Raw genomic sequence first — 26,217 nt, 5'->3', positions numbered from 1 at the left:
AAAGGCAAGTACAGGAATTATTTTGGATTGAAGGAATCTAAAGAAATTAAGATAATGTCTAATCCTAAACTATATCCTCTATTGGAGGGAAAGCTGGTAGGACAGTAGAATGAGTGTTTATTAAAGCTAAATATGGAGGCCAGTACTGTGTTGTAGTAAGCTAGCCTCCACCTGTGGTGCCAGTATCCTATACGGGTGCGGGTTCATGTCCTGGTGGCTCCACTGCCTACCCAGCTCCTGCTTATGGCCTGGGAAAGCAGCAGAGGATGCAAGAAGCTCCTGGCTCTTGGCTTCAGATCAGCACAGCTCTGGCCATTGGAACCAATGAGAGTGAGACAGCAGATGCGGAATCTTCCTTGGTCTCTCCTCTGTTTGATTTCACCTTTCAAATATAATAAAAATAAATATTTTTATTTTTAAAAAAGCTAAGTGTGATAAGTCTATTAACTATTGTGGTTATGTAATAAAATAATGTTCCTACTCTTGGAAAATTCACACTAAAGTATGGATAAAGGAGCGTGGCATATAAAAATAGTTTAGGAAAAGGGGTTGTGTATGTGTGTTGGAGAGGAGCAAAATGTTAATGTAGGTAAATTCAAACTAAATGTTTTTTTAAGAACATGCTCTGGGCCAGCCCTGCAGCATAATGGGCCACAAGCTCCTGCAACAATGCCATCCCATGGGACACCGATTTGAGATCCAGCTGTTCCACTTTTGATCCAGATTCCTGCTGCTGCTTCTGAGAAAGGAGCACAAGACATCCACGTGCTTGGGCGCCTGCACCTACGTGGGAGACCCTGAAGAAACTGCAGGATCCTGGCTTGGGTTTGGAGCAGCCCTGGACACTGTGGCCATTTATGGAATGAACAAGAAGATGAAAGATTTTCTTTGTCTCTGTCTCTCTCAACACAGTGGCCATTTATAGAGTGAACAAGCAGATGGAAGACATGTTTTCCTCTCTCTATATAACTGCCTTTTAAATGAAAAATAATTGTGTTTTTAAAAGATAAAAAAAATACAAGGACACACTGTTCTTCATTTGATATGTGATAGGTCATGTTGATGGGCAAAAATCGATGAACCACCAGATTTAAACTGAAGTCTGGAAACACTTATTCTTTTCTATGATGTCTTCTGTGGCCAAGATCTCAATGAAGGGCATACCTCTGGAAGAAACTCAACCTCACTGGCCAATTGGAAACTGAATTATAACAACCATTCCATGAATACCCCTGGCTTCTATGTTTTGATGAGTAAATGCAAACATAAATTTGGCCTCTTTGGTAAGAGATTTCCCCAGATAAACCATTAAGAACTCCAAACTGATACTTAGAGAACAGCATAGAGGTTCCATACTCACGATTTAAACCATTGGTAATTAAAGGGCTTTTAACAATTGTAAATGCTATCTGAAACTACAACAGTTTGAAATGTCTTCTATTATAATTTGTAATGATAAATTCGGAAAATTGTATCAACATATGTTTTGCAAGTTCTAGCTTTAATTAAAAACTTTAAAAAAAAAAAGACTGCATTTATTTACTTGAAAGGCAAAGTTATACAGAGAGAAAGAGAAAGGAAGAGAGACTGAGAGAACTTCCATCTTCTAGTTCAGTAATCAAACGGCCATGACAGCCAGGGCTGAAGCAGGATAAAGCCAGGAGCAATATGCTTCATCAGGGTCTCATACAGAGGTCTAAATAACGGAGCCCACCTTCCACTGCTTTCCAGGCACATTAGCAGGGAAATGGACTGGAAGTGGAACAGCCGGGACTCAAACCGGCAGTCACATGCCGGCATCACAGGTGGTGGCTTTACACACTATACTGGTCTGTAAAAACCACATTAAGACCTGTGAGGATATGTTGTCTCAGAAGAGAACTTCTAATTAACTGCAGATTTAGAAACACTAGTTCAAACTCGTTTTGAAGGGCAATATTTCTAAACCATGATGGTATTCCAGGTTGGAAGAATACTTGCTTCCAAAAATGTTCTCCCCCTAATTATCCTGGCACCCATGAACACTGTACTTTGCGTACCAAAAAGTAATTCAGGCTTCAGGTGGAACTGAGGTTGCTTTCAGCTCATTTAAAACACGGTGATTAACCTGGATTATCTGGGTGAGCCCAAAATGGCTGTGAGGGGCCATTAAGCGGGGGAGGATGGCAGAAGACTACGTGGGAGAAGTGCTTTCTAAGAAGCACCCAATGTGTCATTCCTGGTTTTCAAGATGACGGGAGCAAGCTACAAGCCAAGGAGAACAGAACAACTCTCAAAGCTGAAGAGGGCAGGGAAGCAAACTCATCTGTAGAACCTCTAGAAAGGAACCCAGTCCTGCTACTAGCTGGGTGTCAGCACAGAACTGGGGCTCTCTCAAGCCACCCCAGGAGTGTGTCGGCACAGAGACCTGGGGACCTCTCAAGCCACGCCAGGAGTGTGTCGGCACAGAGACCTGGGGACCTCTCAAGCCACCCCAGGAGTGTGTCGGCACAGAGACCTGGGGACCTCTCAAGCCACCCCAGGAGTGTGTCGGCACAGAGACCTGGGGCTCTCTCAAGCCACCCCAGGAGTGTGTCGGCACAGAGACCTGGGGACCTCTCAAGCCACCCCACGAGTGGTGACACGCTGGAGCAGAGTACAAAACTGACATGCGTTGTGTTCCCTTTTCTAAAAAAAATTAATATAATAATCTTAGAAGTGATGTGTAATCATTATGGAAATAACGTACTGCATGAGCAAGCATACATGTAAGAATTCCCACACCTGTGCCTAAGAATACTTTGCATGTGATCCTTTTCTTTTTAACTTCATTATTTTGAACAGGCTCAGTATGGTTCACAGATACAATTCTTACAAAAACCCAAAATGATGTTCCTCCATGTGATCTGACAAGAAACATGTTCTGCCCACTATCCATCTAATACCAAGCTTTGACTACAGTGTGTGTGTTGTGTTTACCCTTGTGTATCACTAGTCCCCAAACCCCACAATTCCTCTCCCTTAGTCTCCCCTTTCAATCTTCTATTAATTGTGTTCACAGAGTAACTCCTGAGTACTGGCTAGTCAATGCCTTCCTTCCATGTCTGCAAACACACCAATCAGCACAGAATATTCTGTGTATCTCAGCTATTTGGTTGTTGCTGAGTATTCACAGATTGTTTTCCAAGGTTACTTCACCACCTATTTGCAATCTGGATATTACGTGTTTCTGTAGATGGCCTCATATATTTAGCCCATCTGAAAACAGCAGCAGAACAGTACCAGACAGAACAATAGGAGACTTACACATACACTCTTGCTGTTACAGGCAGCCACGATCAATAGCAACGTAAGTACATATTCATTTTTTTCTACACAATAGCAACTTCATCAACCCATGCCGTGTAAATTGTTAGTAAATGTTTATAAGACAGGGAAGAAAATAAGCTCATAACTTCCTGGTGCATAAGTGAAAGGAAGCAGAGAGAATTAAGACTGAAGTCAGTTTCTATGTGGTACCAGGACACATAATACATACTTAAACTACAGTATGTTTTCTCAAAATTCAATTACATTTGAAACACCGAAAGCCTTCAAATCTTCCAAATGCACACGATTACACTGAGAGCTACTAAATGACACACCAAGTCTCAGTTATGGTCTCCCTGATGCCTCAAGCTGATGACTGTTGATCATGCAACAATGTGGGAGAAGCATATATACCACGGTTCTATACACACACACACACACACACATATTGATAAATACACATTTATATACATGGTGATATATACTTTGATAGATGTTTAATATGATAACTCCTCTGATAATGCTGAAGTAAAAGCGGCATAAAACAGAATTCTAGCCTATTTCTTTAATACGAAAAAAAATTGCCATATTTGCATAATCTAAGAATCACCTAAAGTCTTATTTTGTATTGTGGAACATGTCAGTCCATATGAACAGATACTCAGATTTACTTAATAAACAATAAGGAAGGAAAAACAAAGGTTGAACTGTTCTCATCTTTTGCTCCTTCTCCTTGAGTCTTTTTTAACCTAAGTTTAATATATGTAAAGAAATACCATGGAGATAATTTTGAGTTCTACTTCTACTTAAAAGTACATCTTTTCAAAGTACATTAAAATACCTCTTAAATTCTCCTCTAAGACATGTACAAGCAAAGAATCAGATGACACTTCAATGAACTCCCAAAATGAAGTGATAATATCTGGACTGTACCTCAAGGGGCCAAAAAATAATTCGTGAACTGTATAAAATATGACAAAGTGAAGCACAGCATGAAATAAAGGCAGGTTCCAAAATGACAAGCTATCATTGTAGGATCTTGTGCTTTCTTCTAAATAAAGATTCCCAATTAAACTATTTAAGAAAAACTATAAAGTAACTCTATTCTTGAAAGTTAAAAGATCAATAACTGATGCTGAATTTAGACTAAAAGGTTTTCACTAGTACAAATAGCATTCTCCAGAGTAAAATTTCTAGATAAATATAAAATGAGCAAGAACTTTAACATTAAACATCTAGAGTAAAAATGCACAGATACAACTTTTTAAAATAGAAGATTATTTTAACACTATGAAACAGAATGCCATCAACTTCCATGGGAAACTGAAATAAAATTGAAAATGATGTTGATTTATTTCTGAGTGCTTGCTATATTTGGTATATAGCTTCCTCTTTGATAACAGCGGTTTCAGCTATGTATAAAGACTCATTATAAGCCACAATGTTTCCTAAATATAAAATATGCAGCATTTCATTAACTCCATTTCCATCTTTTATAAACAGCCATCATTATAACTACCAATCACTTTAAAATCAGATGTAAATTTCATCTATTTTTCATATAGTTTGCAACACATTATTATGGGAATTTCCTACCCAGACTACCTAAAATAGTTGACACTACAACCATTTTCTAAAAATGTATCTAGACCGAGTATCATTGTAACTGTCACTTGGTCTTTTGTGCTTTTTTTTTTTTTGCTTTTTTTTTTATTAATTTTTCTCTTTTTATTGTATTGTTGTTGACAATCTTTACATAGTTAATTACAGTTAAAGGAAAAAGAAGAAAAAAAAGGTTCAGGGGGATAGGAAAGTGGGTAATGCCATTATGTCCATATTGTTTCCATCATGCATCTGAGGTAAAGAGGAACATTGAGGGAGAAGCCCCACCCGGTTTCCCGCCCACCCCAAGTCCCGGATGTGGGGCATGCTCTGAGATATGTGCCCAAGTAGTGTTAATAGTTCTCCAGTTATGAATCGCTGCCAGTTTCGCTCGATGAGGTCATCCACTGATTGACATGGTCCATCATAAAGTCTCCGTTTGCCCCATAATTTGCTGCCAACATATAGCTGAGATGAATGACTGTCCCGTTCTGTCTTCTGTCTTTTCTTGGTTAGAGTTCTGAGTCCAGCAGTTCGATTGGGGAGATCTCCAAAGATACTTTGAGGTATTCCCAGATTAGTTTTTTGTATGTTCTAGCAAGCACAGGGCCCGCACAGTCCATCACCCCGATCAGCTGGTGGTTGCAATTGCTGGGTTGGTTCTGTTTTCAGTCCCGAGTTGCACTGGTCTTTTGTGCTTTTTAAAAAGCAAATGTCACACTCAGCTCTGTAGATCTCTCCAAATTATCTGATAAAATCGCAGCATTTCAGATTTGGGATACGAAGGCTGTAGCCTCCTCTTAGGAAAATCAATTAAAAAAGAGAAAAATGCTGGAGTTTCTTGTGAAGACAAGGACAAAGTAGGTGTGCAATGAATATAATCTATGTTTGGGAAGGCTGCACTTAAGGAACAATAGCAAAAAAAAAAAAACCTGCAGAAGAAAGCATTTTTTAAAACCCCAAATGGCATTGACAATCTATCAATGAAACTGATGGTTTTTAAAAATACTGTCAACATCTTTGCAAGTCATGCTTTGTTACTTCTAGCTTCATAATGAAACAAAGTATTTCATCCTTGGCATTGGTTTCTATATATGTAGGGATAATGACAGGACATACAACTCATTGCAGATTTGTTAGGACAGTCATGAAATTGAAGCATGTTCGAACCCAGCTGCACACACTAAGTTCAGTAAGTGGAATGCTGTTATCATCACAACAGAGTTTAGAAGGGCACTCAAAGTATTTCCTCCACAGTTATTACATTAAAAAATTTAACCTAGTTCCGATTGCTCAGCCGGCTAATTCTCCACTGGCAGGAACCAGCAGGCAGGACCAGTTCATGCCCCACATGCTCCTGTTCTAATCTAGCTCCATGCCTTATGCCTGGAAAGGCAGTGGAGGCTGTGGGCCTCTGCACCTGTATGCGACACTCTGGCTCCTGGCTTCAGATCGGCTCGTCTCCAGCCGCTGTGACTATTTGGGGAATGACCTGGCAGATGCATGAGCCGTCTTACTCTATTTCTCCTTTCTGTAAAATCTGCCTTACCAATACAAATATATATTTTTTTAATTTTAACTTAGTGATAGAAATAAATCTAGTAAAAAGGAGGGCATCAAAATATTCCGTCTACAAGCACTTAAAGTTGTGTACTTAGGTGAATAGTGCTGCCAGGTAAATTAAGATTTTTGCACTCAGATCATATCAGTAACCCATTAAAAATGGTTCATTTATTTAAAAGGAATAGTTAATTACGGTGGCAGGGGGGAAAGCAATCGGAAAAGAGAGATCTTTCACTGACTGATTCACTCCCAAAGTCAACAACCAGGGCAGACCAGGCTGAATTCAGGGGCTAGTCACTACTCTGCCTTGTCCACCCATGTGGGTGGCAGGAACCCAGGTATGTGGGCCATCACATGCTGCCTCCAAGGCACATGAGCAGGGAGCTGATATGGAAGTGGAGATGTAACTCAACCCGAAGCACTCTTCGGTAAGATGCAGGGATTCCCACAAGCAGCCTAATTATTGTGCCTTATAACATACATGTCACATTAATAACATTAAAAATAAAGAGGTACATGAATAATAAGACTGAGGAGACAACTAGAAACACGTAAATACCGGAGTGAACTATCACAGACTACTGACGACCGGGATGTAAAGGAACGTTTCACAGCAGATGGAAGGAAGCTAGCCGTGGGGAGGGCGGCTTCAGTCTGGGGTGAGTGGGAAACAGACGATGAAGCCAGGATTGCAGGATTCTAAAGCATACTGGCAAAATGACACTTGCTTTATTCTGTTCTCTAAGAGGAAACCTGCCAAGAGAAATAGAATATAGAGAGGTATTTTACTGAGCTAATGAATTATTGAATGCCTGAAAAGTCTTCCTTTCCTCCTTTACTCTTTCCTTAGCACAAATATTCAGTCACTATTACCTAGTAAATAGGATGGGATAAGAAAATATTATGATGTGGAATGTGCCTGGGATGATGAGAAAAACTTTAGTGTAGGTAATACCAGGAGAAGGCTTCTTTTACTACCACTGCTTCATTTTTTTTGAAGTGGGTAGACTGTTTCATCTTTACAACTAAAAGCATTTTACAGTTTCAAGAATGCATCAGTTTTAATTAGGTATGGAAAGTGGAGTGGTACTCTGGATGTGCTGGATCTATATTAGGCAAACCTCAGAGCTGTGGGAAGGCCTGCTTTAGCCCAGGTTGTGGATACATCTACTAGAGAATAAAGACATGCAGTGCAGTGAAGGATCATGACATAGTAAAAAGTATTTCATTTATTCATTTATTTTAGATGTACAAGGGAATTTCAAAAAATTCATAGAAGGAGTATGTGTTGTGGCCCAGGAAGTTGATTTTCCCCTTGGGATGCTACGTCCTATGTCCAAGGCCCAGCACTAGTCTTGGCTCCTCTATTTCCAATCCAGCTTCCCGTGAAGGTACCTGGGAAGACAGCAAAGACGGCCTAAGCACCTGAGCCCCTGATGACCAAGTAGGACACCTGGAAGGAGCGCCTGGCTTCTGGATTCAACCTGGCTAAGCCATGATGGTGCAAGCATTTGGGAGATAACCAGTGGATGGAAGACACTCAGTCTCATTTCCTCTCCCTCTCTTTCACTCTCTAATCCCCTTATCTTCTATGTGTATGTGTGCCACTCTGCTTTTCAAATAAACAATTGCATTAAGTTTCTGAAAAACTGAATTAAAAAAATACTTATTTTTGGTGCAGAAAATTTTAAAATCCATTCATAGTTTCCCATATTTATTTCCATACATTTTTAAGATCCCTCATATATTCATACGTGCTAAATTAAGAGTTTTGGGGCTTGAGTATAATTACGATGTAGAGATTTGAAAGCCTAGTATTGTACAACTGCTTATGGGTCTCAAGTTCAATGTGCCCTAAAGTTTTGTCAGGGACTAGAAAACAACAAAATAAACTCTCACTGGAAAAAAGAGAAATGAGAAGAACTGAGAAGTCAATCTGGGTGAGAGCAGAACTGAATTCCACTAAGCGACCCAAGGCTTACCCAAAGATCAAACCAGGGAAAGCTACTCCACCTTCCACATCTCAGTTTCTCTGTACCATGTAAGCAGTATGTATCTCAAAGGGTAGTTGTGAGAGTTGGTGAGTTTCATCAGACGGCAAAGCAATTCCAACTTCCTGCTCAGAGATAATAGAGCTCTAAGGCAAACAAGTTCCCAAAACTCCTTCTCAAAACTTTCAGGGCAAATAAAATTCAACACATGTTTACCAATATCCACAGGGTGTAAGTAAGCAATACCCAAAGGCACAACCAACAGACAAGAAGGTGTAACTGATCATATCGTGGGTACCTGATATCCGCCACCATCACACCACTTCCCTCACCTGGCTGCTTTAATAACATGATTTTCTTCTTATTTTGTCATGGATGTTCATCTAAAATATAATGACAGATACATGTTCGGTTGCCATGCACTGATGTTTGCCATGATCTTGTGTGCCTTACCAGTTTGACCCAGTGACTCCTGAGACAGGAAAGCACCCGAGGCCATGGCGTACGGAGTGAAGCCCACATACTGTGATTCACTCCAAAGGCCTCACCCAAGTTATGAAAGGCGCTATTCTGTCAGGAGACCTGTCTCACCAATGCAATCTGTTGGCCACCACAGGTAAAGCACTCACTCCAGTCTTTGTCAGTAATCCACATCATAATATGGCTCATCTGTGTCACTATTATTGTAGAAGCATCTTCACCAAGCATCTGGCTGGTGAAGAACACACCCTGACAAACTGGCTGGCTTCTACAAGCAGGGAGTCCTCAGAAGCAACGCGAGAGGAGGAGGAGCTGGTAGGCACAGAATTGTGTCAGAACAGTAACGCAAGCATGTCTAGGAAACAAGAGGTAAAGCAGAGGTCACAGAAATACACAGGCTTAACTCTGAACAAAAGTATGAAAAAGGGAAAAGAACTATACATTCAACAAAACTTAGCTAGCTCCCAACTATTTTACATTACCCAAGGAAAACTGATGCAAATAATAAAGAATATAGTTCCTAGACTATGGAAGCTGGAACTCCAAAATGGTTTGTTCAGCTTGCATAAGTCACAACTGATTGGACACAGTCCCTGTGGGCATGCCATTTCATCCAGACTGGACGGTTCATTAGTCATAATTACTATAACTGTACAGCAGAGACTGCAGTTTTATCTCATCATACATCTTTGATCAAGCTGCTTCAATTCTGCTTCATCAGCATATGAAGTTACATTATTGGAGCTTTTTATTTTCCAATCGGTAATTAACACAGATTATGCTTTTTATCAAAACATGTATTTGCTCTTCAGAATTAATAGTGAGGGCCCAGATCTGACCACCATTTGACCTCTGTTATAACAAAACCACCTAAACACCATGAATTATCAACTGAATTCCAGGATGTTACAGAGAAATTAAACAAAGAACTGATGTGTGTTAAAAGCATAAGATGATTGCACTTATCTAAACTGAGACTAACCATGTTTGCTACAGCTTCTCATTAAACATTCAATCGCACTCCAGAACACATCATACATATTTATTGTTCTGCACTGTCACTTTCAAAAGACTCATACCACAATTAGCGTTTCTCCCAAACTGTACGCCGCATAAAGGAATTTCCCATGAAGCCTGAAGACAAAGTAACGTAGAAAATTGTTCAGGAAGGTTAAAGAACAGATGGATAATAGAGTTCACAGAACGCCAAAGTATAATACACTCAACATCAGACAGGAAATGTTGCCAAAACATGGCTCACACGCAAAATGTTGAATGAAATCGGTGTGTCAAGAATTTTTTCCTCTTCTTCCAACTTCTTTCTGGAGAACAATGGGAAACTAAAAGGCTTATGTCACTATTTTTGTTTCTCACTATATTTGTGTGCGGAATGCCCCCACTGCAGCCTGCAGGAACAATCACAGCCGACAGCTACAAGCAGGCACTGAGACACTGCAAAAATCCCAGAGTAATTAGTGTTGTCTGAATGCAATGACATCTGTGTTCTCGTGGTTCTTGAGACATGTCAGGCCAGTAAGATGCAGATGAAAACACATGACAAGCGCTGCTGCGCATGCCCTTCTGGAAGGTCTTAAATGGAGGGGAAAGCTGCAGAAATAACACGTGTCATCTTCTTTGTGTAAAATATTTAAGATGAAAAGATCTAGAAAGATCTTGTGAGTCATTCATTCTCTTTTTGCAATTGCAAAGCATCTGTTTGGGATACAGCATGGTGGTATGAAAAAAAAAAATCTGCAATAACTTTGGTTTTTTTTTTAAAACTTTCCTAAGACCTGACATTCTCTGAGGTGCCACACATCTGACCACGATGGAATGGAGTATATCTCTTAATAATATTCCTTGGTTTATTTCTAGTTTAAGAGTACCTTAGTATTGGACACAAAACAGGTAAGATTTTGTGGTTAAATGCCTTGAAAGTATGTTCCCATTTTTCTAGTAAGATAGAGACTGTCAAATGGATTGCACCGAAAAGGCTTTTGTTTTAGGACACCCAGTGGTTTGCTTCCTGGTGCCCACTGCTGAGCCCTCTCTCCCCAGGCTGGAGCAGTATGCGTGAGCATGCACTTGCTCCAAGAAAGACATTAGTCATCATTACCAGAAGCACTGACACCCAGTCTAAGTGCCTTTCCACGATGACCAAGTGCAATCATCTTCCTCTTACACTGTCACTGCTGATTAGGATTTTCTTTCATGAAAATTTAATTTGTCCTCCTTTCTACAGCTTTTTTTTTTCATTTTTAAAAAAACGCAGCAACATATTCAGGAAAAGGCTACAAATGAAGCTAAAGAAGCTATCCATAACTAATAACATAGAGGCTATAAGATTCCCAACTAAACCTTTTACTTAATCCCACAGAAAAACAGGGATTAACTCAATGACTGATGAACAACATAAGAAAACTAATGATTCCAAAAGAACCTTTATTTAAAAATCTGTAAATCCAAAATGATATGACTAATTCAAGGGATCTGCATAACACTTCCTTAAATATCAATTAAACAATTCCAAAGCTTCCTTAAAACCAAAACAATAATGTTTCGATAGGGAGCCTTCTTGCAGTGGATTTCAAACTCGCATTCTCTGTTTCTTCAAAAAGAAGACAGGAATATCCAGAGATGTCACTGCAACCTTACCTTTTGTACAGATTAAGCAACTAGTTCATACTTTCTGAAGTAATTTTCAGTTGCTCTGAACAAATGAAAATGATTCATGTGGCCACGCAGGGCACTCCGCAGCTAGATGATTCTACAGACGTTAAACTCCGGTTCTGTACAATATCATATGTTAAACAAGGTATCACGGCGATAAGTTATTTAAGGAAGTTTTTAAAAACATTTACTTTTCTGCCTTATTTCAATTTGTTTAAAGTTGTTTTTAAAAAATGTAAGCATGTGATACTTTGCAAGGATCCTGGTACAACCCAAACTCCCACTTGCAGTTATAAATATTACCTTCTCTTCATATTACTTACAAATTATAACAAGTAAAGATCGGGATACATTCAAAATGCCTCAGAAATATTTTATATCCCTTTCAGAACATGTATACTTTCAGTCAAAATGTGTTACACTTTGGAGTTTATGTTTACATCAATTGTATCTTCTTTAATGCAAATATCTACATAAAATGCTTTTAAAGGGGAAGAAAAGCCTTTTCTTTTTAAATACAGAAGCAACCATGATTCATCAAATTTTAATCATTAAATGACCACTTTTTTCAACACTATTGTACTTTGAAAAACAATTTTAAACAAATTTGAAGGTTAAACAATAATTGCTTAGTTGTACTTACAAACGGGTCAAGGATTTTTCTGTTTAAAACTGGCCTGCACTTGCAACATTTAAGAGGAGACTAGAAATTCACATAGATGTTGAAAGGCAGTTTCTCAGGACTCAAGTTTTACAACAGGGATCTCTGATTAAATAAGAATCCAGTCTAAAACAGGAGCAAAATGGCATCATTAAAAACTGCCTTCATTATCTTCTCAGAGTACTTTACACATCACGGGCTCATTTCCATTTTTATTTAACTAAGTAAAGACACTTGTTAAATTCTTAAATACCGAAAAAGTGAATTCTGAGTTTGAGAATTGCACAGACACAACCAAATCAAAACTCCCTATAGTTCACAATGGAGTTAGTGGCTCCGCGGCCAGATGCAGTACATGTTTGAGGAGAGAAGTTCAGCTCGGTAACTTTCACCCCTCCACCTAAAACCTCCAAGTCACTTGTCAGTTAAAGGTTGGGCGATTTATTGACCGCCCCGGATGCATACTGTCAGTGCTGAAGGAAATATGAGGGAGGGTTGTTGCTACTGTTCTGGAGCTCATTGATAATGACATACCTGCCTCTGTCACCCATTACCCATACTACAAACTACTTAGACCTAACTGAAAAATCAATAGCCTACTTGCACTGGTTCCTGTGGCTGCCTCCTTTGATTGTCAGCTCCTGTCTAGGGTCAGCACTTACATGAAAGGGGCTGTGACTGCCTGATGCTTTCAGGACAACCTAACGATATGAAACTAGCCAACAGAACAGTAAATTCTGTCTCCCTGCCCTCCTCATCAATTAGGCTTTGACTAGGCTTGCCTGTAGAAACCTGACCTTTTAAGTTTAGGTGAATATGGACTAGCTGAACACACCATTGCCCTCAGCACTGAGCCAGGAAATCCACTGACAGGTTAAACAAAACAGAAGGTTGTAACTGTCATAATTTGCATTGCACTTTCACGCCAACAAGGGTGTTATCAGTAGGGGCAAGCCCTGGAACACACAACTCCAGCACCCCTAAGCCACACTACTCATAAATTTTCAAGTGAAGTGAGATAAAACATAAATTCACAAATAGCGATGCATTTCTCATCTCTCAGTATTTTAGGTTCGCACTTTGCAAACCCACGGTGTCCATCAACAACTTTCTCGGTGTTCACCTGGCACTCCTACAGTATCAGAGAAGGACTTTCCTTGAACAGAACGTAGAAGTAAAAATAACTCAGTGATGCCAACTTGAAACTATTTTTGAGAGAATTTCTAATAGAGCAGACAGATGGATTGATCTGTATCTCAAAATGAGAATAATTGGATCTCAGTATGTTATCATTTCTTGCCTCACTTCCCTTCTTCCAAAAATATCCACAAGCTTAGACAAATAATAAGTTATCGCCCAAGTGAAAGGAGGTGTTGAAATTATTTCCTACTACGCTACTCTGGTACAGCATCTTTTATAGTTTGAGGGAAAACTAAGAACATCTGTAAAATAAAAGATGTTAACACTTTTATGCTTGTCAGATCTTCTGACGAAAACAAGTGAAAAGCATGAGAAAGTAGTATAAAACTTTCCTTTCTTTAGTGACGCATGCTTTGAGAACCATTTCCCTGCCTGCATGTATCTTTTAACATGATATGAACTGGGTAGTATCATACATGCTTACAGCCATGCCACGCCTCTAAACAGAAAGCTAACCATTTCTTTTTAATTAATTGTAAACTTGACTTTTCTTCAGCTTGATGAGCACATATTTATCAGATCCAACATTTCTGGGAAGAAAAACCACCTGCTAATTTTGTTTATACCTTTAAACACATAATGTTTTCTTACTATATACAAGCATACACTTTGTGTTTTAAAAACGTTTTATAACCCAAATTTTTTATCAATCAGTAACTAGCATACTCTCAGAATTTCTTCCAAGTTTGCTACTTCACTATCCCTCACAACTGTCTCTATAGTGTGTGGGTTTTTTTTTCCCCTTATGCCTTAAATACTTCATATTTATTCCTATTTCTCTTTTGATTTAAAAATCTTTCATATATCCACCTCAGAGCAACACTGAAGGTCTAAAGTTTTGCACATTTCTAATAGAAATAAGAGAAAAGATGTCAATAGCAACTTCAGTCAAATTTTGGTAAAATACATTTTTAGATTATTGCTTCCAAAGCAGACAGAATACATCACATGACCCAAACCACCGACAAGTAAAAAGATAATGGGAACAGTGACTTCTTTACCCACATACTCAAGCAGAGACAAAACTCAGGGCTTTTTGTTTCTTAGATTGATGTTCTCTATGGGCACTCTCATATTGTTGCCTTTCATTTTATCTACCCAGGTAAGCTTCACGAAAGCAACAAAAAATGTTTTTAAATACATAGATTTCTCTTATTACTTTTACTGATCATATAATGAAGGTTTTGGCTAACTTGAAGAAAAAAAAGTAACAACTTTGACTGCATTTTACCAAAATGCTACTATGTAACAAGTAGCTCTAGGAACTGCAGACCTGTAGGCTGAGACTCTACTGATCTCATAGGATGATTAACTATGCATCTGGTAGCCTTTCGGTCTTTTGTGTGTACCTAGCTGATAGCAAACTGAAAGGGCACGGAGAGTGTCTGGTCCCAGCAAGCAAATCATTTGGAAACAGTCATAGACATAGATCAAAGATTTTTCCGCTCTATCTAGATTGATTTAAACCTACTAACTTCAGATTTTGTCTACAGACAGACAAAACCAGCCAGAAAATAAAAGAATGACTCTTTAGAATCTTAAGATAATCAGGGAAGATAGAAAGGAAAATTAAGCAGCAGACTGGCAGAACCTTGATATCTATAGGCCAAGACAGCTGTTTTATATCCAAGCTTTATTTTGGATGGTAAAAAGGAAAAGTTTCCATTCCTTAGCTCATCAAATATTATTTCACTTATACTGCACAGATGTCTTCTATACATAGATTATAGCCAATAAAGAGTTTTGTTGCTGTTTAACCACTAAAAGAAACCAGAAAAACTTATTTGTACTTTATATTTACTCTAATTCACAGAATTTGAAGGTAAGAACAGATCTTTAATATTTCCACTTAAAGCATGCACTAAAAATTTCGCTTAATATATAAGTTTTATGCCAAATTACTACTATCAATAATAAAAGAAATGGAATGATGTAGAGTCAATAGCTTTTAAAATAAACCGAGATGTTTTAAATGACTAGATTTCCTAAAATACAAAGAAAATCTATCAGTGTGATATGCTTAACTGTTTAAATTTTTAAAACAGGTCCACAGTGTCTCATATGACCTGAAAGCAATATAGAACATATGCCAAGTCTCATATTTTGAACTTAGCATAGCTCGAGACTGGCTTAATCTACACTGCTTATCTCTCACTCATCCGTTTCATCAATGTCTGGCACTAATCATGAGAGAGAAACAGAAGTGAGGATGGCTTGAAGATCCCAGGAAATAAACACACACACACACACACACACACTCCTATTCTCATACACACAAAACAGAATAACCGTCATAAACAAAACGTATCACACTTATCTTAAATAAAATCAGCTTCAGATTTTTTTCACACTGAATTTAACATTCATTAATCCCAGTTTTCCTGCTTACCTTTGTTTCTCTAGGTAGAAAACGCTCAAAGAACAATCCACAAATTATATAAACATTGCTTAAATAGTTTAAAAAGTTAGCTGTACACAGGTAAAACTTATGAAAGGCAAAGTGAGTTGGCACATAAAATCCAGAGTACACTTAGAGTATATTACAAAGGCCAAATTGTAACTAAGAAGAAGAAAAAAGGGAGAAACAAGAAAGGATGAGAGCAGAATATTGCCCTGCGGCAGGCAATATGGCACAGGTGAGTTAAGCTGCTGTGTGAGGGAGTCACACCCCTAAATAGAGTGCCTGCTTCCAATCCCACTTCTTGCCAATGCACCTGGGAGGCAGAGCACACTGGCAAAAATCCTGGGAATCTTGTCACCCAGGTGAGAGACACAGATTGAGTTCTTGGCTTCTGGCTTCAGTCGGGTCCAGCTCCATTGTGGGTATTTGAGAAGCGAACCAGCAACCAGGGGATGGAAGAGATCTCATCCCCCGCCCCATAGATGCCATGTCTCCCCATTTCAAATGAAAACAAGAAAACCTTTTTCAGATGATTCACTGGTAAGAGCAAATGATGTAAACCAATGTAATTGAGAGCGGAACAAGTGCAATTAAACACTTCTAAAAAGTTCTTGCTGAATTAACTTAGAATTTCTTAACATTTCACATCTTAGTTCAACAATACAATAGAATGCATGTTTCAGTCAGGCTAACAGCTGCTTACTTCTATTTTCCTTAGCATAAGTCTCACAATCTATCACTGCATATTTTGGTGAGAGCAAATTATATATGACTTAACACAGTACTCATTTCTACAGTTGTTATCCAACTCAGGGGGCAAATAAACCTCAGCATACACCACATTCTCAACTTTCTCATTCTACTGAACAGTGTAAGAACTACACTTCTGGAAGTCTAGCACGGATAAATACCACAGTTCACACATACAATGTAGCCAAGCTAATCCACAGAAGCTTGAAAGGTCCACCAAACAATACTCCACGAGAGGACATAAAAACATTTTTCCATATAGTTTGATGGACACTATGCAAAGCTACAGCTATTGCTTTTTCCTGGCATAACATAACCTTAAATTCAAACTGTTCAAATGACTACAATACCCTTGGCTTATCCAAAAGATTATAAGGTGTTTTTTTAAAGCTATCTGATGGGAATGGAGGCCTAATTTCCACAGCATGCTGGATAATTGAAAATTATTAACAGATGCTCTAGTGAAAAGTTCAAGGTAAACATTCAATAATTGGCTATTCTAAATTCCAGAATAATCATCATCAATGGCTCATGAATAACCTCTATGATGCATCAGAGTTTTGGAAGATCACATCATTTGATGCTGCAAAAGGGAATGTAGACTTGCTTTCAAGATATAAATAATCTTGATACTTACAATGGCTTATATATGTATATTTAATTGTAACTACCTCAATCAAATTTTATCAGGAAATAGATAACAAACTGTGGTTAGGTTTTTACTAAAACAATTTTCAAATGTAGGGAACTAAACAATGTTTGAGTTCCTAATTTACATCTTGACCAAAAAAGATAACTCTTTTAAGACAAAAAAACCAACCATTTTTATAATTATACCAAATAACTAGATATAAGAACTAAAAATCAGCAGCCACACTGATATTTCAAAATCCAGTTTGGGCCCTTTGTTGTCTAAGAAACAACATCCCTTCCGAGAGGGATTTATTAAAGTAAATAACCTAATAATTTCTGCACGCTTCTAAAATGTTTCCTGGAAAGCAAGTCACATAATCTATCATCTGTGTTCTCCTTTAGAAAGATTACTGAAATGCTACATGTGATCTCTACGATAATAAAATAATAGATACCTTTTAAGTCTCACTAATCTGATAAAGTAAAAAATGCACTGAAGTCTAACTTGGTAAACACATTTCTAAGTAAAGATCAGCACAAAATAAAACAGTTTAAGGATTCTGTATTCTCTGGGAACATAAACAGGATTACAACTGTCAGACACACAGAAGCAGTGGCTTCAGCTGGGAGTCTGGGTTGGCTTCTGAAAGATACAACATGCACTCCGGAACCATTTCTGTGCAAACCCATGCATTCCCTACAGCAGCTCAGGCCTCATCCGCAGTGCAGGAATGGACGAAACAGGCAAAGGGCATTAGTGTTCTCTTTCCTCTCATGCTGTTCTCCTATAACTGAAGCCAGGGGTCTTTCTCAGAGTACTGAGCTAAGGTTGTTGGAATCACCGTGGAAGGAAAATGTGAATTCTTCTTGCAGGAAAGTATCAAAATTGGATTATTTACTATGAGAACATTTTTGGGACAAACACTGCTTTATCCTAGTATAAAACATAAGGTTAGCATTCCAGCTTAATGGCCCATTATTTTCAACTAGAAAATTTTCCAGTTTTAAAGTATTCTGTCAACTTATCACCTTATCTTAGCACAGGGTACCCAGCTCTGCTTCTAATTTTAAACAACAAAGGCCCAAGAATTAAAATATACCAATGTTCTTTAGAAAAATACATTTGTATAAATATTTAAATTTCTAGGCTTCTGTTCTCATTAAGGGTTTCAGTGGAAGAGGAAATTCAATTAATTATTAAAAGTTTATTTAATCATGATCAACTAAAAAATAGAATGTAATGAGGCTATTTTTCTAGACCTAAAACCTTTCATAGTTCTTTTAAATAGTGACTGATAAAATCAAGGATGGGGGGGGGGCAGAATTTGGACTTGTTTTAAGCACACACAGCATGTAGTTTATGGTAAAGCAAAGCACGGCCACCTCAGTACTGTCACGTGCATCCTTATAAAATGTAGCTGAGGAGCAAAGGTTGGAAAGGGCAGCCTAGAGCCAGTCTGAAGGGCACGGGGTGCCCCAGCCCAGCACAAAGAGACCAGGGTCCCACCCTGCAGGTCTCCTTATGTTTTTTAATTTTTTTTTTTTTTAAAGGAACGGCCTCACCGCCAGCCCAACACCACAGCTCTGGGCAGAAGCCTGCTGATGTTGGCGCTGCCTAAACCAAACAAACAAGATGTTTTAACAGTCAAATAAAATGTCCTGCGGCCTCCCTAATGAATTTGTCAAGGACCATCAGATTCCGCTCCCCCTCCCTCTGCCTCATTAACTCAAGTATGATGAGACGGATTATAACGAGAATACAGATCAATCGGTCTGAAGACTTGAAGTGGCTTTTTAGCCTCTGGAGTTTCTTTCTCCCTGGGTCTCCTTTAATAGGAGGACGGTCTTCTTCTGCAGAAGGAGCTGCCACTTCGTTTTAATACACCATCAAGGAGCTGCTGATGGACTTCTACACTAACATACATAAAAGCGGAGGTGACAGGGGCTCTTCAATTACGGCATCCTAGGATCCCGTGGCCCGCTTCAATTATTCAGCCCGGAGGAAGGCGCGCGGCTCGGCGCGCACGGCTGAAGCGGCTCCGGGCGAGCGCCGGGCCGCGGGGGGGAGGAGGGGACGGGGACGGGAAGGGCGCCGCCGAGAAGGGAGCAGTATTTGCTGGAAGTGTTTAAGTTTATGGCTGGAATGATGTTTCTAATTAGTACCGCGACCATAAATTAAAGTCGTCTTTGTTTTAACTGATTTATTATTTACTACAGCATCTACCTCAGACAGAGTAAATTGGTAATGAATTGTTTTTAAATCAAAACATTTGTAACGTTTTTTATCAATCCTCCAGTCTTCCGTAGGTTTAAAAAAAAAAAAGTGGAGAAAACGCGGGACCCGCGCGAGCGCGACGAAACTTGGCAATGCGCGACCGAGCCGGGAGCAGAGACAGGGCGCAGCCTGCGCGGAGGCGCTGAGGGAGCGAGGGTCCGCGCGCCCCTCCCGAGGGCGGAGGGGACGCTGAGGCGTTGGAGAAGCCGCGACCGCCCCGAGGGGGCTGCTGGTGGGGTGAGGAGGGAAGCTCCGCGCCCTCAGGCCCCGCCACGAGTCTCCGCCCAGGAACTGCCCGCGGGGGAGGCCAAGGCGCCCGGCTCCCCGCAGCTCCCCGCGGCCAGGAGCCCCCGGAGCCCAGCAGCGACGTGGCGGCGGGGAGGAGTGCGGGCTTCCACGCGCCGCCGGGGCGCTCTGCGGGGCACGGGCTACTTTCGCCACCTCCACCCCTCCCTACCCGCAGCAGGCTGCGCCCGAGGCCGCCCCAGGCTTCCGACGCGGCGGCCAAGTTGACGACAGCTCGGTGCCACAATTTCGCATCCGCTGACTTCCGACTTGTTCCTCCCAATTTTTCCACTGAAGATGGAGAGTCTTAACGTAGCAAACCCGCCCTTCTCCCGTCCCCACCCAAAGCCAGGTGCTCTTCAGAAAGGGGCCGAGCCGGGAAGAGGTGAGCTGCACCCCAGCGGCCGACGGCAAGCAGATGGCGAGAAAGTCACTTTTCCTGGGGGACGCACTCAAATTCACCTGGTCGGCCTTCAAGAAGGCAGCTCAAGCCTGCCAACGGTTAAACCAAGTCTTCACCCAAATACCGCCAAAAGGTTTTTAACCACAATACCCAAGGCTACAAGGAAACGTTCAAAATCAAACCAAAGAGGATCCCATCTACCTGTGTTTTGAAAAAGACTTAAGCTCGCAGATACCTTAAGTTCAAGTGTGACAGCCCAATAGTAACCTCATGAGAATGCACAGCTTTTTTGGTTTGAATCCACAAGTACTACAATGGGTGCTGCTCCTGGACTAACAGCACACGCACGCGAGTTTGAATGGAAAGGTCAAGAGAGGAGTGAAGCCATCTGTGTAATCCATAACTGGGTAGTTATGGATTTGTGTGGCAGTAAAGTCTTTAAAAAGTAGGAGTCGATTTGAAAAATAAAATCATCTTACAAAAAAAACTGCATTAAGAATCAGATCAGCAGACTTAAGAGATCAAGAAAATTTTCATTCAAATTCGCTTCTACCTTCCCTCATTTTCATTTAGTGTGGTGAAACAGGTTTAGTAATGTAATTTTTAAAAACGTCCTGCCAAATTTGGCCAGATATAAATCTGCAGCATTTCTCACAATTTTAGATAAGTGTGCTCCCTTAGGAACTGGTTAGTTCTTGGAATGATACAGATAATAATAATGGCACCAAGTATATCTGAATCTTAATGATGCAATAGTTAGCAAACAAGGTGACTGGGCCACTTTTTGCCCTGCCTTGTTTTCCAGCAACATATGGAGATTGCTAGAAAGAGATTTATGGTTATATACCCTCACCCTATATCCAAATCCACGCCATCACTGGCGCACATACACCGAAACGCTCTGGCTTGTTGGCAACAATAGGAAAGCAGAGAGGAGCGTTGGACTTCACAGGAGAAAACACTCAGAATTAGGTCCTTTCCCAGACCACCCCCTCCGTTCCTCCCACTTGCCTTCCAGCCAAATTAATTTCATTAGAGAATTTTGCACCTTCTCTGCACAAAGTTGAGAATTAAAAGGGTAGGGGGCGCGAGCCTTCCTGAACCACTCACTGCTCCCTTCTCGAGGGTTATTCCAGCCATCTGCAGGAGGCTCGCTCTCACAGACTTTCTTCTTTGCAACTGATAAGAGGGGAGGATGAAGAAGGGGGGACTGTAAAATGTGGAGAGCATTTGACTTCTGCTATCCCTCCGTATTTTCTTTTACTTCTCTCTTTACCCCCTTTCTTTATCAAGTGCACTGGTGGCTGCTACCGTTGGCCAAGCGTGCCTGTCTTCTCTCTCGGATTGGCTACAGCACTGACAGCTCGGATAGGGATTGTAGGAACTGAAGCTCCTCCTCCCTCATGATGGCCCTGGGACCATTCATAAACTAAAAAAACTCCAGGAAACAGCAAGGCAGAGAGAGAGAGAGAGAGAGAGAGAGAGAGAGAGAGAGAGAAAGGGAGAGAAAGGGAGGGAGAGAGAGGTCAGATCTTAGGAGGGAGAGAGGACTGGGAAAGCAGAGTCTGCACAAGCAACCTGGAGGAGGAGGAGGAGGAGGAGAAAAAATCACGAATCCTTAAAACGACACCCCAGATGCAACGCCAGCAACGACTCCGTCACACCGAAATAGATGTTGTGAGGGCCAAAAGTATAAATTACGAAGCAGAAATGAATATCAAACAACTTCCAGCGGTTTGCACCTAGGGGAAAGACAAGAAGAACCCCACTACAAACCAGCCGACCCAAACAACGCCTCCAAGTAGGAAAAGAGGAAAATCTGCGACCACGCGACCCCCGAGCAGAAAGGAGAGCGACGCAAGAGATCGTGGGGGTCTTTCTCCAAGCCTCCGGAAGCGCGCGCAGCCTGAGTTGCGCTTCGCTGCTGGCCGGACATTAATTACGTCTTTCACCTTGCATCTGGGGGATGGTGAGGAAGGAAGGCACTCACCTAACCTAAGTGTGGAGAAGTCCTATCAGCAACGGGAAGAAGTGTAAGAACCAACCGCTGAATGTTTCTCATTTATTTTTAAATTTTTTTCCTCGGGCATTTAAAGACCTCGTTTCCAGATTTCCGGGGGGGTAATCTCGGCTGCAGACTTCTAAGCCTAACCTCTTGGTAACCTGAATTTTCCTCTCTCGCACCCACTCCCCGAGCCCACCCGGGTTTCCCTGCCTCCTTCGCACAAGGCCATCTTTACTTTGCAAAGCAACAGAAAGACCAAAAAATCAGGCCCAGCAGGTACTCTTCTTTCAAAAAAAAAAAAAATCACCTTGATTTCTAACCTCCTCACGCCCGCAATTTTTCTGCTGAGGAACTAAAAATATTTCGAAAAAAGGAAAAAGGAGGAGGCGGCAACGGGCTGTGGCCGCAACCGGTCAGCCCAGCTGGACAGCAGAGTGTAAAGTGGGGATTAGGGGGAGCACACCGCCTCTTTGGAGAGCCGCAGGGCCACCACCCGTGTGTGAGCCTTGGATCCCTCAACGTACTGCGAGACGCCGGTGTACAGCCCGGACCTGTGCCCCAACATGATCGCCGCGCAGGCTAAGCTGGTCTACCAGCTCAATAAGTACTACACCGAACGCTGCCAGGCGCGCAAGGCGGCCATCGCCAAGACCATCCGCGAGGTCTGCAAAGTGGTCTCCGACGTGCTGAAGGAAGTGGAGGTGCAAGAGCCGCGCTTCATCAGCTCCCTGAGCGAGATCGATGCACGCTATGAGGGGCTCGAGGTCATCTCGCCCACGGAATTCGAGGTGGTGCTCTACCTCAACCAGATGGGCGTCTTCAACTTCGTGGATGACGGCTCGCTGCCCGGCTGCGCCGTGCTCAAGTTGAGCGACGGGCGCAAGCGGAGCATGTCCCTCTGGGTCGAGTTCATCACGGCGTCCGGCTACCTCTCGGCGCGCAAGATCCGCTCGCGCTTCCAGACGCTGGTGGCCCAGGCGGTGGACAAGTGCAGCTACCGGGATGTGGTCAAGATGATCGCTGACACCAGCGAGGTCAAGCTGCGCATTCGCGAGCGCTACGTGGTGCAGATCACGCCGGCGTTCAAGTGCACCGGCATCTGGCCTCGCAGCGCGGCGCAGTGGCCCATGCCCCACATCCCCTGGCCCGGCCCCAACCGCGTGGCGGAGGTCAAGGCCGAAGGGTTCAACTTGCTGTCCAAGGAGTGCTACTCGCTGACCGGCAAGCAGAGCTCGGCCGAGAGCGATGCCTGGGTGCTGCAGTTCGGGGAGGCAGAGAACCGGCTGCTGATGGGCGGCTGCCGGAACAAGTGTCTGTCGGTGCTCAAGACGCTGCGGGACCGCCACCTGGAGCTGCCGGGCCAGCCGCTCAACAACTACCACATGAAGACGCTGCTGCTGTACGAGTGCGAGAAGCATCCGCGCGAAACGGACTGGGACGAGGCTTGCCTGGGCGACCGGCTCAACGGCATCCTCCTGCAGCTCATCTCCTGCCTGCAGTGCCGCCGCTGCCCTCACTACTTCCTGCCCAACCTCGACCTCTTCCAGGGCAAACCCCACTCGGCCCTGGAGAGCGCTGCCAAGCAGACCTGGAGGTTGGCCAGGGAAATTCTCACCAATCCCAAAAGCCTGGACAAGCTATAAGGGTGCTGAGGACAGCTTGAAAAGCGACGCTAACGGGCGTGCTCTCTCTCTCCTACCCCCCACGGCACCGGCACCGCAGCGCTCCCCGCCACCGACCACGGCGCAAACTCGGGACTCCTAACTTTTACGTAACTCACCTGGAAGAAACCGGAGCCGGCCAAGATCTTCAACAATTAAGAAGGAAACAAAAGAGAGAGCAGACCACCACCCCGCCCCCGCCAAAAAAAAAAATCATTTTCTTGCACACAAGTGATGTTTTCTTCCAAACAATGTGAATTTAAAAGGTCCCACAAAAGAAGCAATCGGTCTTTGCCACCAGAAAATGAAACCCAAGGTACATTTTCAAATCAATGTATAGTAGCTTTCCCCATTCTTTTTCTCCCTAACCCTTTCTCCCTGCTCTTTCTCTCCCTCTCCCTCCCTCTTTCTCGATTGCTAACTCATGTTGTTTTTGGTTGCCTGAATGTTGTCACCAAGTGAAAAAAATATTATTTAACTATATGTAAAATTCCTCTTTTAAAAAAAAGTTTTACTGATGTTAACTGTATCAGTGCCAATGTCAGATTCTTTTCTCCCTCTCTCACACCTCTGCCCTCATCCTAAGCCATCTTGTTGAAAACAGTAATAAAAATATGACTTTACATTGTAATTGTCTGTGGGCTGTTCTTAAATAAAGGCAGGTAAAATCGGTTTGAAAAGCACAATGTAAAGATCTAAAACAAAGGCACGAAATTTAAAAGACAACGCATCACCTAAGATTCACTGTAGAAATCCCCGCTAAAACATTGGAGAAAATATTATTTTGTGCAATTAAAATATTCTGTGGATTTTCAAAATTTAAAGTAACATTTCACATAAGGAAAAATAAAACAGTCTGGAAAAAACAAATTTGATCCTAATCTGTAAAACAGAAAAAAAAAAGTTTGTTCATATTGAAAGTTAAGAGATTTGGCTCCTTATGCCATAATTTTAAAAATCCAAACTGAGTTTGAAATAGAAAGGAGATTCTTAAACAGCTTTTCTGAGTTGTTAAGGAAGGTAGGTAGCTGTTGCTTTTCCTTCAAAAAACGTGTGCTCTTCAAGCTGTCAAAAATAAAAACCTGAGATTAGCCATGCCAAAAGAGAAACACAAAATAGTTACAACTATGTTCCTCTCCCCCAGCAAATGGTATAAGGAAAACTTCAGATTTATAAATTACTTCAAATTTCAAAATGGCTTAGTTACCATTGTTCCATGACCATTTTATCAAATTTCAAGATTTATTCTGAAGTTGCTTATACATAGGTCCAAAGAAAAAGTTAATATTTTTAAAATCAAAGAAAAAGTGTCCTAAGAATGCACAGTAAAAATTCCTTCACTCCTCTTTCTGCTTTCCTTAGGCAACAGCATAGTATACTCGTTTCAGTATTTCTAGCTTAATGGAGGTTTCTTTTTATTGCAAGGAAATAACTGCTTGGAAAAAAAATACTCAGTAAAATTGAAAGTGTCCCAAAGGAATTGGTTTGTCTTCCTTATGTTGGAGTATATAACTATACACTCCATTAGTTATGCTAACAGGAGGCACAGGTACGTTGTACACTAGATATGACCCTTTAGTGTTTACACATTATCCTTTGCATTTGCCTAGTTCCTAATTTATTCAAAAATCTATGGATGAGAGATGTAGAGAAAAAATATTCTAAGAGGCATTTTTCAAGACCACAGGGAGTTTAGCGGTGGGGGTGGTATATGGAAGGTCGAGCTGCAAGATAGCAGAACTGCGGCCAGAGAAGGAAGCGCCTCAACCCATCTCACAGAACAGTCAAGCTCTGAGATGCTCTGGTAAACATTCCCTGATAGAAACAGCTCCCTGGTAATGAAATAAACCTTGATCTTATCAGGTCTGCAGTCCACCCTTTCAACCTATATTAACTGTATCTTTCATGGGGTCTCTTTAGATATAGGACGAACTCGCCACAACACTCACATACTGCTATATGGCTGAGACAAATGCACTCCCCCCCCCCGCCCCGGATAAAATGTTGAATTTTAAGAACATTTTCGAAGTAAACAGTAGGTACTTACACTGCATGAAACAATTGCAAGACACAATATTCAATTCAACCTGCTCATTTTTACCACTGTTTTCACTCCTGAAGGTATTTACAGCATTGGACACATAGGTGTCTTCATATATTCCAGGTTAAAAATGTTTATACCCTCACAAGAAAAAACAAAACCCCTCCAGTTCAGTTTCTTTCATTCTTTCCTATTTAACACAGGTATCAAGGGGAAAAAAGGAAAAGATGGAAAATGCTGCCGCAACAATAATGTCTTCCTTCACTTACTAACACGTGAACAATTGATATCTACCAAGACAAAAAACT

The 26,217-nt window shown here is 41.4% G+C and overlaps 2 protein-coding genes across 4 annotated transcripts in view; one reads left to right on the top strand and one right to left on the bottom strand.

The window, feature by feature from the left end:
• The window catches only part of LRBA (LPS responsive beige-like anchor protein), a 609,418-nt gene that overhangs the window by 228,416 nt on the left and 354,785 nt on the right, over positions 1-26,217 (bottom strand). The gene's annotated exons all lie outside the window — the stretch shown is intronic.
• Positions 22,096-23,896, top strand: MAB21L2 (mab-21 like 2). The gene has a single exon (XM_004588123.2). The coding sequence runs from the start codon at positions 22,771-22,773 to the stop codon at positions 23,848-23,850; it is 1,080 nt and encodes a 359-aa protein (XP_004588180.1). The 5' UTR covers positions 22,096-22,770; the 3' UTR covers positions 23,851-23,896.

The sequence above is a fragment of the Ochotona princeps genome, chromosome 7 (assembly GCF_030435755.1).
Source record: "Ochotona princeps isolate mOchPri1 chromosome 7, mOchPri1.hap1, whole genome shotgun sequence".
NCBI lineage: Eukaryota > Metazoa > Chordata > Mammalia > Lagomorpha > Ochotonidae > Ochotona > Ochotona princeps.
This window is presented reverse-complemented; position numbering and strand designations above follow the sequence as displayed.